Here is a 15438-nt window from a genome sequence, read left to right on the forward strand (position 1 = left end):
TTTTGTGCACAAACGTTGGGACCTGGTGCATATTTCTGCACAAACGATGCACAAACGATTGGCTAGATCAGAAGTTCAAATTTTTAAAGTGGGGGGGCCATTGAAATGGACCTATAATATTGTATATTATGTAAACATAGTATTATTGCCTAATCTTTGAGATGATTGTGCCTCATGTAAGTGACCGCTAAAAATGTAAATTGTATAATTATTTTGACATCAGCTATTAAAAAAAATAATATTATTTATCTGTTTATACTAGGTCATTATTTGAATCACCTAAATAATAATATAGGTATAATATATCATACCTAATGTATTTATGAGGTAAATATTTGTGTGCTTATGTTTTTATGCATTTAAAATTGGTTATAGTAATTATAAAATCGAAGTAGGAACTTGGGGTGTGGGGGCGTAACCCCCACGGGCCACGGGTCTGTTTCATCTACATAATTTTAGCACCCCCAGTGTTTGGCCTCTATAGTTGCGCCTATGCTGTGCGTGTGATAGGATGTCCAATATTTTAGAGCCTATTGATTTTACAGTTAATATAATAATAATAAATAATTATCGTTTTACGGTCGAATTTCGACCAACGGATGATAAGTACTATAGTATTAGTTATTATGTTATGATCATCCCATGGCCACCTTCCGAAAAAAGAAGTGTTTTATCATTTAGAGTAGCAAAAAAAAAAAAAAAAAATAGGATAAGGTATACATATTTTTCAAGGCTGGGCATTAACGAGTTAAAAAAGTTAAAGTTAAGTTACTTTTTTTTTGAGAAGTAACTTCTATCTTAACGAGTTACTTTTTTTAAATTCTGAACGAAGTGATGAATGTATTGATTTTACAATGGTGTTTTTTTTTTGTGTCTGTGTACAGCATAACTAGTTAAAATAATCCTTCAATTTCAAACTTTGGGGGTGGTTTCTGATGTAAAAGTGAATATCCTTGGTGCATTATAGAGGTCAAAAGTAAACATTTTCCAACAGTTTTCAAAAAAATCTGTAAATACTTGAAATTTTTACCAAATGTTTATGTTAGTGTTATCTATGTATATACAGTTTAATTTTAAACATTTATTATTATTCAAAAAGTATAAGTCATAGATACTTGAAAATTTTACCAGTTATTTATATTGGCATTTTATTTACATGATTTAATTTTCAAAATATTTTGACTTTTTTTTTAGGTATTTATAGACAACTGAAATTTACAATTTTTCTGAAAAATTTTTTTTGAAGTGTCGATAAAATTGTTTTGGCCCTATCAAAATACTTGAAAATTTAACACAAAATTCCTCATAAGTTATTCTTAAAGTGATTAAAAAATTATAAAAATACATAGGCACGATTTTTTTTTATTAGCATTTGAAGTTCAAATATTGACTTAATACGTAAAACTTACGGCCATTTTCAAATTATCTTAGATAGAAATTCATAAAAGTTTTTCTTTTTAGATCTAAGATTTGAAAATTTAATACAAGGCTCCTATCATATTTTTACAATAGCAGTTGAAAAATAAAAGAAATATATATGCTTATTTTTTTTTAAAAGCATTCAAAGTTTGAATTTTGACAAAATACGTAAAAATCACGAAAATTCGCAAATTATTTTAAACTAGAAATTCATAAAGTATTTTCCTTTTATATCTAAGATTTGAAAATTTAATACAAGGCTCCTAACATATTTTTACAATAGCATTTGAAAAATAAAAGAAATATATAGTCACAAATTTTTTTTTAGCATTTACAGTTAAAAATTTTGACTAAATACGTAAAAATTACGGCAATTTTCAAATTATCTTAGATAGAAATTCATAAAAGTTTTTCTTTTAAATTCTAAAATTTGAGAATTTAATACAACTCATAATATATTTTTAAAATAGCAGTTGAAAAATAAAAGAAATATATAGCCACAATTTTTTTTTTACATGCATTCAAATTGTAATTTTGAGAACATACGTAAAAATCACGAAAATTCGTAAATTATTTTATCCTAGAAATTCATAAAAAAATTTCATTTTATACCTAAGATTTGAAAGTTTAATACAAGGTTCCTAAAATATCTTTACAATAGCAGTTGAAAAATAAAAGAAATGTATAGTCACATTTTTTTTTACAAGCATTTAAATTTTAATTTTGACAATATACGTAAAAATCACGAAAATTCGCAAATTATTTTAAGCTAGAAATTTATAAAAAATTTTCTTTTTAAATCTAAGATTTGAAAATTTTGAATAATTTATAATATATCCTAGACAGATAAACCGTCTCCATTCAGAATCGTTTTTCGTATACAATGATATCTATCATTGCATTCAAATTTAACCTACCATAGTCAGAGGTCCACCCAACCCTCAATGTACAGCAGAGCGATACCCACTTAGCCGCTTTTTAAAAGTAACTTCTAACTTAACGCGTTAATTTATTTTATAGTCACGTTGTTATTTTTTTTCTTTGTACGAACCATTAAGATTTATTATAGCATTTTGTGTAATAAAAATAAAAATAATAATAACAATAATTATTATGTTAAATATAAATTATTCTGCTATATATTATTATTTAGGTATCTTGTATTCTAAATACTATAGACTGTCGATGTGTTCTGCACTATGTCTGGATTTTAAAATAACATATTTAAATACAAGTAGAGACCTACCATTGATTAAATAAATTATAATATTATAGTTACTGTATATTTAATGCTTATAGTTAATGGAACTTACAAAATGTCAAAATATACGAAACGAGTAAACGACTTATGAGAAATAAAGAATAATATTTTATACTATTTCTTATTCACAAAATATAGTACTTATGTCTAGATATTAAAGATTAGTGGCATGCGGGTAATTATTATTTAGAAATGAAAAACATATATTATCCAAACCCAATATGGCAATATGTTGGATTTCATAATTTATAAGAATCTACAGCAAAATACATTTTTTTAAGATATAAAGACCTACATTATAATATTATGTTATTTGTAAATCTTTAACATTAGGTGTAAATGGTGTAATTATAAGTTTTAAATGAAAAAAAAGTAACTTATTTTTAACCAAGTTAAGTTACTTTTTTTCCAACAAACTTGTAACTTTAACAATTTAAATAAAAAAGAAAAGTAACTTTTAACTTTAAACTTAACTTACATTTTTCCAAATTAACTTAACTTAAAGAGTTTAAAAAAATAGTTAACTTGCCCAGCCTTGATATTTTTCAGAAGATGATATAAATAAAACTAAAACACAATTAATAATTAGCTAAGCTATGCTACTACAATTTCTTTTTACTTTAATATTATAGGTAATTATTAATTAATATTACATCTAAAAAAACAAAATTAGTTCTACTGGCACTCCCTAAAGTTTGGCATTTTGTCTTTAATTAGTCCTAAACAAGTTATTATAAAATATTTGATACTTAATATTAATTTAATCATAATATGATGTATATACACATAATTTTAATGCTTAGAATTTAATATGACCAATATTTGTATAAATAACATTGATTAAAAATCCCAATTCACCAATGACAATGCCGCCTATGAACATTTTTTTATAAGATACATAACATAAATTGTACACTTGTTTATAAATATGATTATAAAAAGATGTTAAGTTAAAAAAAATAAACAAAATTGATTCAATTTAAATTTTAAAATCATAAAAAAAAACTTTAAGTTTATTTAGTAAAAGTTGGCAGAAGTACACTTAAAGCGTACATAAACACTATAAACCAGCTTTATGTAATAAACAAAAGTTATGAGTTGAACAAAAATAAAAATTGTATCATGATGATACATCTTCAATTCCTAAAGATATTTTTAATAATTGAGCCATTGTTTTCTTATCAGGCTCTTCATCATCTGAAAAAAACATAAAAAATGTTCTTGGATGAATGAAATACAAAATACAATTATTAATTAACCATACCATTTCCACCTCCTGTTACTTGTTGTTCAAGATTTAATTTATCTTGTGCTACTTTGAACATAGATTCTTCAACAGAATCTTTGCTAATGAATTTTATAACTTTGACAGGTCTGAAAAATACAAATATAGCAGCTGTTTATTCAGTGATGCATTTAACATGTTGACACAAAGTGACTGCCAGATCTGTAATACTCATATTGAATACTTTTGTAACCGCCGGCTCCCATAGTTGATTATTACTACCATGCCACATGACTGGCAGTGATAAATGAATATGGATTTAAATTATTTAACTTTTCCATGGCATGGTAGTAATATTTTAGTAAAAAGAATTATAATTCAATTGATGTTATAAACATATTGTTTTAACTTCTTACAATAGTAGATAAAAATTATGAATTTCAAAAAAATATATATTTGGGGTGTCAATAAACATATTGTATAGTTAACAGCAGTCAATGTGACAACTTTAGGATAAGACAAGTATAATAGGATAAGATATTCAGTCTACTAGCATTTATAAGTTTGATGGCTGGGAAAATGTTATGCTTCATGCATACTATTTTTATCATAAAAAGTGTTTTGATTATGATGTATAGTAAAAATATTTTTTGTAATTTATCACATAGAGAAACAAGTAACAGCACATAAATATTGAACTAATAAGTTACTGGAGTTATATACTCCGTACCACGAGAGAACGCATACGGCGGCCGACCAAAACTCGTCGTTTTCGCGCATGAGCTGATTGCCGTATGCGTTCTCTGGTGGTATGGTAGGGGAAATTTGGCCTCGGAGCACGTAACGGAGCGCAATCTTTCGGATGCGCCAGCCGTATGCGTTCTCTCGTGGTACGGAGTATAGTAACAATATTATGTATTCATTGTCATCACTGGCTTATTCCTAGGATGTAACCAATGTATCGAAAATATTCATAACTTTATAACAGTAGAACCTAGTTAATATTTATCAGCTACCTAACTAAATAGAATTTATTTATGTTTCAATGTATTGCAAAACACGGAAATAAGGAGTGGATGAACTTCATATTTATCTTTTACCATTTTTGAGAAGCTTAAACAACTTATGGCTGAAAAAGTAACATCTACAACTATGAATTAAATAAAAAATAACTATTATTTGACTATACTGTTAGATTCTTTATTTATACGCTAGATTTTTCTTATACTGATAAGTGATAAGTCATCTTTTATTTTTTGCTAAGTCTATCAAGGTAATACAGTGAAACACACTTCAGCATTTATTTCAAGCTATGACTATAAATCTCAACAACTTTGTGAAGTTTCTTGTCGTATATAAACAAAAAAAAATTTTTAAATGAATATTGACGACTAAAGGGGTAAAAAAATGCATACAATAATTACATTACATGTAAGCAACATATCTGAACAAAATACTGGACTACAACCAAGAATCAAAAAAAAAATATCACCCCAAAATTAAGCTTTTTTGCAGTATACAATATTGATGTTCTACATTATACTCATATCAAAATCTATCAAACAAATCAACACTAAACAATAGTTTTTTAGAGATGCTTGTCTAAAAGTCTTAATGTTAAATATTTGAATTATTGTTAATAATAGTTAAAGAAATGACTGAATAACCAAAAACTCAAAGAGAATCAGTTGGATTACATTAACAGTTTGTACCAGCTAATAAATGGGAAAATATCAAAAAACCAAATCAAACAGAAATAGAATCAATTAAATTTTAGGATAGGACACTGTAAAACAATTGGAAATTTATATTATAGAGGGAGCAATCAATAAAATTAGTCTAGAGGTGGCACTAAAAAAGCCAAACAAAACATTTGTTTAAAAACTCACTTAGTCTGCCCAACCCTGTGGCACCGATCTTCTGCTTGTTTATCATTGTACGGATTATAGTCAATATCATGAATTATGACAGTGTCAGCAGCTGTTAAATTAATTCCTAGTCCTCCAGCTTTGGTTGATAGCAAAAAAGCAAATAAGCTTTCATCCATATTATATAAGTCAATCATCAACTGTCTATTTATCAAACATATGTGCATTAACATCCATTTCTAACAAATATTATATTTTTGTATTTTGAAATATTTTATTACCTTTCTTGAACTTGAGTAGAACCATCTAGCCTTAAGTATGAATGGCCACAATGTGACATATATATTTCTAATAAATCTAAAATTTGTAGGAACTGACTGAATATGAGCACACGGTGGCCTCTGTCTTTGAGATCGGGCAAAATATCATTTAACATTTTGAACTTGCCAGAATCCAAAAACATTTGAATTGGAAGGTCATATCCTAATTTGCTTAGACACTGTAAGACAGATTAAAGAATAATTATTCAATAAAGATTGAGAATTAAAAATGAAATACCATATGTTCTGTACACATTTTGTGCAAATCAAAATCAGACATAAATGATAAATCCTCAGCAATGTATTGTTCATTTTTTTGTTTGTATGTTGGTTCTATCGCTAATAACTTGGCCATTTTATACAATTTATCATCCTAAAATTATAAATAACATTGATGTTTAGAAAATAGCAGAATAAACATTATCAAACAACTTTGAACTTACCTCAAAATGATATCTCAATAAAAGTGGATGATTAGTCAATTTTCTCAACATCATTAACCACATCATATGACTGTTATCTGTTACCTCTTTGCCTCTGCTTGCTTCTTTAATCTCATCTACCAATGTATTGTAACGAGTCTTCTGATGTTCAGTCATGACAACATGGTTCACAACCATCGTTTTTACAGGCAAAGATTTTAATACATCTGCTTTCAAACGTCTCAACATGAATGGCTCAATGATACGTTTTGCTTGTTCAATACGATGCATTTCATATTTTGAACCAGTATTTTTCTATATTTGATTTATTTAAATTTATATAATTTTATTATAATATATTAGACTTAATAGGACGCTACATCTGCATATGTTTTCTCTGTCTTACACATGTAAAACATGGACTAAATGTGTTAACGCAGTCTGAGTAGGACTTGCTCAATTTTGGTTCTAGAATAAAAATACCTATGACAAAGTTAAATGATCATAATATTTCTGAGGGCAAGACGGTGTTTTTTTTTAAAAATATTTAAATTTTATAAAGTCAAAGGTCATTAAAAATATTGATATTTTTGCTATTTATAAACAATATAATGAACAGTATATTGGGAATCATGGAAAAATCGCACCGCCTTGCTCTCGAAAATATTATCACAATTTAATTTTGTAATACAGAATTTTTACTCTCAAACTGAAATTGAGAAAGTTCTATTCACACTGCATAAACACGCTTAGTCGATGTCAAACGTGTGTAAGACGAAGAAAACGCATGAAGGGATAGCATTTATTAGGATATTCAAACTGCTTCCATAGGTACTTACTGTTCCTTTAGAAAATAAAAATTTTATGTTATCGACTTTTCCTCGGAATAATGTTGGCATAAGAAATATTAACAGCGACATTAACTCTAATAAATTATTTTGCAGGGGTGTACCAGTTAACAATATCTTATAGTTACCCTATAACAAAATCAATAATTTTAAAGATGAATATCTAAAAAAAAAAACACTAAATAATGTCCTACATTGAAATTTGAGAAAATTTCAAAAGTTTGTGACGTCATATTCTTTAACTTATGAGCTTCATCGTATACAATGTAATGGAATTCTTTTGTTTTAAATAACTTTTTTTCCTCTGGAGAATTGGCAGCACAACTATAACTGTAAATACAGAGTAACATCAAGAATCAATATGCAATAATATTAAAAACTATAATAATTATTAAACATACGTAGTCAATACCACATCAATGTTACCAAATCCTTTTCTAATCCAATTTGTTCGCAGGTATCTTCTTTCATCCATTGATCCATGATATTTTTCAACTACCATGGTAGGACACCACCTTTTAAATTCTTGGTACCAGTTATCTATAAATAGAGAAAAACAATGTCGTAATCATGAAAAACAATAATTAATTTACAAGCAAAATACCCAAAGTTGAAGCAGGTACAACAATCAACTGAGGCAGTTCGGGATGTGTGCGACCAGTCTCTTTGAGATGAGCTAAGAATGCGATTACTTGCACAGTCTTACCCAAACCCATTTCATCGGCTAACATCATATTGAGCTTTTGTGTATTCATTAACATGAGCCAGTTAAGCCCTATCATCTGGTATCCTGCAAGCTGTAACCTATCATTTGTGTTAGTTTAACAACATTACTATAAAATAAATAAAAATTATCATACTCCTTATTTAAACTCTCTGGTTGCGATTTTATAAGCATGTTAGTAGTAGTAATAGAATTTCCATTTTTTAATGCTAATATCTCACATTTCTTCATTAACTGTGTGACAATTTCTTGGCAAGAGACCATATGCATCACATTTTGTAAAGTCTGTTCACCAATTAAGCGAGAGTTTTTCGCTTTACATGTCTATTTTAAGAAATTATATATTATTATAATTTAGTTACAACTATGTGCAAATTATCATAATTTCTACTTACAGCATCATACCAACTTGAAAAAGGTCTAAGAGCTACAATAGCCTCAAACTTTTTAGTCGTCATACCTTTCACTACTCTAAGTTCTGATTCATTGGATGTGTTTAACAAAGCTAAAGCTTTTTGACGCATTTCTGAGGAACTGTCTTTTACAAAATTTTTTTCACTGAAATAAGAATGATAAAAATTATGATTATATAAAATGTAGGCGTTATATTTAAAAATGTACACACTCTTTATATTCATCATCAACTTCAGCATCAGAATCACTTTCACCATCAGAAGTTTTTATACGCTTTCTTCCTAAAAATATATAAACAAAATTATATTACTGATTCAAAATAATGTATCATCAAAAAGCATGATATCATATTAGATATGAATATTATAAGAGAGAATAAGTAAATTATATTTCAAAATAAATTAGGAGTATAAAACTAATTAAAGTTAAAATTATTTATTAATAAAATGCTGACTGTTTGAAACAATGCACTATTACTGTTATTTTAAGTATTCATATTAGATGTTTGTAAATATATTTGACCAACTAATTAGCCCGATTGATCTCAAAATTCACAATCGCATAATATAATTCTATTTGGTCTTTTGCTAAAATCATTTTTTACACACCATGACAGTAAAAGCCAATTGATCCGTAACAGAAAACTAATATGAATGTCTTAATTCATTAATGGACTATACAAATAAAAAATCCTAATTTTTTTTATTGTGTGGAAATGTAGTGCTTAAAAAAAGAAAAATTTTGGTGGTATAAAAATTTTTGTTGGACAATTGCTCCGGTGATTATTTATAAGTCGCATAAAACGCGTGACGTCATAAAATCACACCGTCCGCCGGGCCGTATCTAAAATACACGCGTTGTAGTTATTTCACTCGATTAAAATAACTATAGAGAAAAATTGATTTAAGGTATAACGGTAAAAGTTAATAAAGTACATATAAAAAGGTTATAAATTTCTTTAGATTATCATATTATTTTTACAGTATTAAAATTTGTTTCAGGGTAGTTAACAAGAAAGACAAAAAATTAAAATATAAAAAATAGCAAATATATTATATTAAATAATATTATACACTTTTAATTAAAGTTTAAACAAATGTGTTATTATAATATTTATAGTTTAAGAACTAAAATAAAAATGAAAAAAAAACCTCACAATAAAATATGTTAATTCAAACAAAAATACATAGGTATGTTATACATAATTGAATTATTATAATATATAATAATAGCTAATTTAGCTAATTAAATTATATTTTCAAGGAAATCTTTAATATCTCTTTGATTTTAATTCTTCATAAGGAAGGTAAAGTGTTGGATAAATATGATAAAAATTTTTGGGATGTAGTATTACATATTTACATTCTCTTTGTACGTCAAATTGCAGTGGTAAAATTTCTTTTTCAGCTTCTTCGATAATTTTTGTCATTATACCATGTTTCCAGTTATTTTATTCTTTATTGTGTTTGTTTTATACTATAGTCTATAGGGAATAGAATCGTGATTCCATCATGCGTGGTAAAAAAAAATTGTGAAACTTATCCTAAGGAGAACGGATTATATGTTGGTTTTCAAAACGCGTAATTCGTGTAATCTATTACTTAATACAATCCATTAGACATTTAACATTATAATTAATAATATACTATACAAAAAAATAATATCAAATATGTAAGTTGTTTTATTGTAGTATAAACATACTATATACTTACCTGTATTCAATTTTATGAACCTACCTTATTTGGATTAGTACCTATATGTATATTTTATTGTGAGGTTTGTTTTACATATTTATTTTAGTTCTTAAACTATAAATTATAAATTATGATAACACATTTGTTTAAACTTTAATTAAATAATATTAAAATTTATATAATATTATTTAATATAATATATTTTATATTTTAATTTTTTGTCTTTCTTGTAAACTACCCTGAAACCAATTTTAACACTGAAAAAATAATATGACCATCTAAAGAAATTTATAACCTTTTTATAAATGTACTTTGGTAACTTATACCTTAAATCAATTTTTCTCTATAGTTATTTTAATCGAGTGAAATAACTACAACGCGTGTATTTTAGATAAGGCCCGGCGGACGGTGTGATTTTATGACGTCACGCGTTTTACGTGACTTATAAATAAACACCGAAGCAATTGTCCGACAAAAATTTTTATACCACTAAAATTTTGCTTTTTTTAAGCACTAAATTTTCACACAATAAAAAAAAATTAGGATTTTTTTAGTTGTATAGTCCTTTAATATGTTTACTCTTTATGATAGATTATTGTTTAGTTTTAAGTTTTATCATTTAAGAATTAAGACTGTGTTTCACCATTGTTTTCCGCTGTAAAATCTCTTCTTATCACTAACATTACTTGTATCTTACTGTAAGCTCTACTTATTACAATGTAACTGTGAATTGCCGTTTAATATTAATAAATAAAATTAAATAATTATTTAAAAATTAAAGTTTGAAGTTAATCTAAGTTATATATTTAATTAACATCAATCTATTTTGTTTTAAAATTATAATTTATAAGATTATAATATGTTTAGAACAAATGATTGATATTTTTAAAATACAATATACTATTGTCTATTATTTAGTATAATTTTTTTAAGAAAATTCCAATTGTTGGATGTACAATTGTACATTTTAGCGTGCAATTAGTCTTTGCCCACATAACAATTAAAGTTAAGAAATAGATTGATGTATGTTTATGGAAATATTTGAATTTGGAACACACAATTTTTTTAGCATCAAAATTTACTATAAAGTAGTAGGTTCCAAAATCATTATATACCTAGCGCAAATAAATAAGTTTTTTTTACAAATAATTTAAATAAATATCAGTAATTTAAGCTAATTTGTATTATAATTATACTTATGATTAGTTATAACTGAGTTTTAACTTTTTTTGTAAATACATTTTATTAATTTTCTGTTATGGATCAACCAGCTTTTGCTAGTACAAGAATCTTACTATTAACCTTATGACTAGGATTTGTTAGTACATAATTTATGTATTTTATCCTAATTGGCCACAGTATTCTTAGCAGGCATCTAGGTCTAAGTATATGTCTAAAAAAGTTATACTCTATAACTAATATTAGCATAGCAATTAAGTAATCAGATGTTATTCGCACAACCATTCTATTGTGCAAAACATAAGGTATTCTTAAATTTTAACATTTAATGTTTATAATAAGAATAAAATTAATGTTTAAAACGTATAAAAATTGCAATAATTACTTTAAGTAGTTCATGGAGTAACCTATAAAGTAACCCCCCACAAACAAATTGATAAAAGGGTTTAATATTCAACGTTCAATAAATAAAACTGTTTCTGGCACCTATATCAAAGCATTTAATAAGAGAGTATTAAATTATTTGACTTTACTTTTAGTTTGTGGTTGTAAACGTTTTCTAGAAGGCATTGCAACAGGTGGTGGTGGAGTAGCCTTTGATTTATTTTTTATGGATTCAACTTTTGTTATTTTCATGTATTCTTTATTACTTGTACTTGGATTTAAATTGTTAAAAGACTTGACTGAGCCATTGACATTGTTTGGTGCATGATCACTACTAGCATCACTAGATACATTATGATCTCCTGCAGTATCTTCAAATTCAAGCTTAATTCAACAAATCAATATTACATAATAATAAGCTTATGAATACTAAGAATGATTAATAATGATTTTATAGTTACTTCTTCAATGAGATGAGATCCATCTCCATTTAAGAGAGAGTCTTTGTTATCATTATCTTCATCGTCTGATGACAATATAATGGTATGAAACTTTTTCTGTCTAACGAATACTATAACATAGAAAACAAAATTTTTATTTTAAGTTAAAATTGACTCAATAATATTTAGGTAAAATAATTAAAAAACTAGCTTATCATTAATTAAATCGGAACCATAAATAATACCAATTTCTATTATTTTTAACTATGTTCTTATTTCATAATTTGTGAAATAATTAGGTTAAACATTTATTAATGCAGATGAAAAGTAAAGAGGTAATTAGCAAAAAAAAACCTATTTACTATAACGATTAGTAAATAATTATAAAGAAATAATTACCTGGGGAATCGTCAACGAACTCTGTTGATCCAGACGCGGCAGATTCGTGACTGAAATTTGGCTTCTTGATGAACCTGAACGAACGCAAATCACCAAGAGCATTTGGACTGGGGCTGTCACTGTCCCTGTCACCTGGTGTGCCCATCTAAAAAACGTCCAAACATTCAAGTTCGTTGGCAAAATATTGCGAAAACCGAAGTATCGAGAAGTTTGATCGCGAGTATGTTTTAACATCTTCATCGATAAGTAAATCTTTCAATAAATTATGGTCCACTAACCTTAGTGTTCGGCAGCGTGCGCCAATAAACGTTGACGACAACCAGTGATCGGCGGATCGGTTGTTTTCAGATTTCAGGCGTGCAGTTTACGGGTAGTTCGAAATTCAAAATTCAATTAGATACTAGATAGTGTCGTTGAGCAAATCACAGACAAACAGTTACACATGTAACGGTGCACAAGAACAACGGAGAAAATAAAACGGAAACCGTAGCGAACGGAAATAAAAAATACAAAGATTGATATTGCTTATCATACCATCCGTGGAAGAATAAACTACGTGTTCGTTATCATCTTCACGGTCGACGGCAGCTGATAGTGTTAATACCGCAGTCGTAAAACACGTTCTAAATTTAGATCATCACGACTTTGGAATTTGGATACAACTCTGTCCAGTGACCAACGCATTTTTTAAGATATCTCAATATTTGCGATTTGACCACAATATTCACAGGATAATACAACTCGTCCACCGCGGCTGATCTCTGATGGTCTGTCGAAGTGTCGACCCGCACGGTTTGTAGGCGCGTGAGCGTTTTCGTACATAAAAACGATAGGAATAACCGAATCGATAGTGCACGGATATTTGAAATGCAAATAGCCCAAATTTTCGAGGTTTTTCCAGCACTATCCAGCCCAAAACCAATGTAGCATAAACACTACAACATATTTTTATAATTATCCAAAGCAATAAACTTATTATAATATACACAGTAGTGTTTTATATAAAAATAGTATGGCGTGCTCTCAAAAAAACCAAAAAAAAAAAAAAAAAATACATAACTTTTTTACACTTGTTTATAGTTGAAATCTAAGTAGTACCTATTAAATAGGTACTATTTGATATTAATTAGGGTTAATCGTAATTTGTAAGGAATAAATTGGTTTTTACTAAAACGTCGAGCAATGCTCAATAACAAGTCACGGATAATATTGACCAGTACTTTTAAGTATATTATACAGATATCATTGATTAAATATACAATTGTATATTTAAACAATGCAGATATTGAGATATATGTAAAAATATTAAATATTACACAAAAATTAATCTCACAACAATCGTTGCCGGTGGTATTTCCCGTCATTGTGTATGTACAATCATTTATTTAAGTAATTCGTTTTTAAATATTATTTTGTTTCGATGTATTAAAATTGTAATTGTAATTTGTTGGTTGCAAATTAAACCTCGCACAAAGCTTCAATACTTTTATCATAAAAAAAAAAAATAAATATCAATATTTTGGCATTTTTCAGCGTAGTTTAACCTCGTAAAAAAATTATAGTAACATCACTGCAGTAAAACAGTAATATCGCATACCGTCAACTCTGCTGTGTTTATTTGACGTCGATATATTTTGTGAGAACGACGTGCGAATTTACGTACTAACTATGAATAGTATGAATCATTGCATACAGATTACAGTTACATGTGACTCACATCATAATATTATTCTGTAGGTACGTATCCAGGGGGTGGGGGCCCAGACCCCATGGACCCCCCCCCCCGAACATTTTCCGTTTTTTCGTATAAAATTACGATCTTTAGAATTGAAATCAAAATAAATATTTTGTTATTAAAAAATATTTTTTATTGTTTTGTGGTATAAAAATAAGCCATTATAGAATGGTCGAATTTCGAATTATATCATTTATATCTAAATGTACTGAATTACATATTGTCTGGTTGCTCTATCGCGCCGTGCGTCGGGCCGACCGTCACGACAACCACTTATTATTATTAAATATTATACAATTTTTTATTTTTATTTTATTAATAGATTGATGTATCGTTATCGCTTAGCCGCCTGCCTTGTTCGGAGCGTACGCTGAATTATTATAATATTATAATGTTATTATGCTTCAAAATATTTAATTTTGTTCTTTTATTTTTTTTAAAACATTCTGACAACGAATGTCGATTGTGGCCATCTCCTACAATAATAACTAATAAGATATTATTTTAATCGCGGAAGTCTACACAAGTCAACAACGTCATATAAGGTTAATAATAATTAATTATCTATGAAAAAAAAATAACAATAATAACATTATTATGTGGGCATGTGGCATTTGTACGTCATGTTATCGAAACTTTCGTGTTGGCTTTGCGTCGTTATTTGAAATATATAGGTATATATATTGTATATATCAGCAGACAGCAATGTCCTTCATGGTTTCATGAGATATTAATCTTACATTGTTGTTAATTATTTGATATTTTGATCTTTAAGTTTTAAGTTATTTTTTAAGTGGATATATTATGTTATTGATAGTTTACCGCAGTATCGATCATCTTTATTTATCATTATTAGTTTACTACAGTCTACAAATTATTTAAATTGTTTTTATTTGTGAATTAGGTGTGTTAAGACTAAAACTATAAGGTGGCATTTGATATGCTGAAAACTTTCATAAAAACAGAAATTATAATATAATTATAAACAAAACGTTTTTATTGAAGAGTAATAAGATTTAAATTATAAGTAAAAATAGTATGAACACAACTGTCATAAATTATAATTGCCGTTTGAATCGCTTGATTAAAATTTAAAAATTAAATGA

The 15438-nt window shown here is 27.3% G+C and overlaps 1 protein-coding gene across 1 annotated transcript; it reads right to left on the reverse strand.

Annotated features, from left to right (window-relative positions):
• Nucleotides 1–3258: 3258 nt before the first annotated feature.
• Nucleotides 3259–13093, reverse strand: Etl1 (SWI/SNF-related, matrix-associated actin-dependent regulator of chromatin, subfamily a, containing DEAD/H box 1). Its single transcript, XM_015518882.2, has 17 exons — nt 12876–13093; nt 12598–12742; nt 12220–12329; nt 11908–12142; nt 8713–8782; nt 8483–8645; nt 8224–8411; nt 7968–8167; nt 7765–7903; nt 7558–7693; nt 7355–7492; nt 6537–6830; nt 6332–6466; nt 6055–6272; nt 5795–5977; nt 3945–4054; nt 3259–3877 (listed from the first exon to the last, which is right to left on the reverse strand). The coding sequence occupies exons 2-17, from the start codon at nt 12740–12742 to the stop codon at nt 3801–3803; spliced, it is 2541 nt and encodes an 846-aa protein (XP_015374368.1). The 5' UTR covers nt 12876–13093; the 3' UTR covers nt 3259–3800.
• Between the last annotated feature and the right edge of the window lie 2345 nt (nt 13094–15438).

This window comes from Diuraphis noxia, unplaced genomic scaffold, assembly GCF_037042655.1.
Source record: "Diuraphis noxia isolate RWA-SAM2 unplaced genomic scaffold, SU_Dnox_SAM2 contig0003, whole genome shotgun sequence".
Lineage (NCBI taxonomy): Eukaryota > Metazoa > Arthropoda > Insecta > Hemiptera > Aphididae > Diuraphis > Diuraphis noxia.

Excerpts from the sequence above, each read along its gene's own strand:
- Etl1 (XM_015518882.2), bottom strand. The coding sequence starts at position 12,742 with ATGGGCACACCAGGTGACAGGGACAGTGACAGCCCCAGTCCAAATGCT. Across the intron at positions 6,273-6,331 it reads AAATGTGTACAGAACATATG|TGTCTAAGCAAATTAGGATA; the intron begins GTATTTCATTTT and ends TCTGTCTTACAG. Across the intron at positions 5,978-6,054 it reads TCTACTCAAGTTCAAGAAAG|ACAGTTGATGATTGACTTAT; the intron begins GTAATAAAATAT and ends TTTGATAAATAG.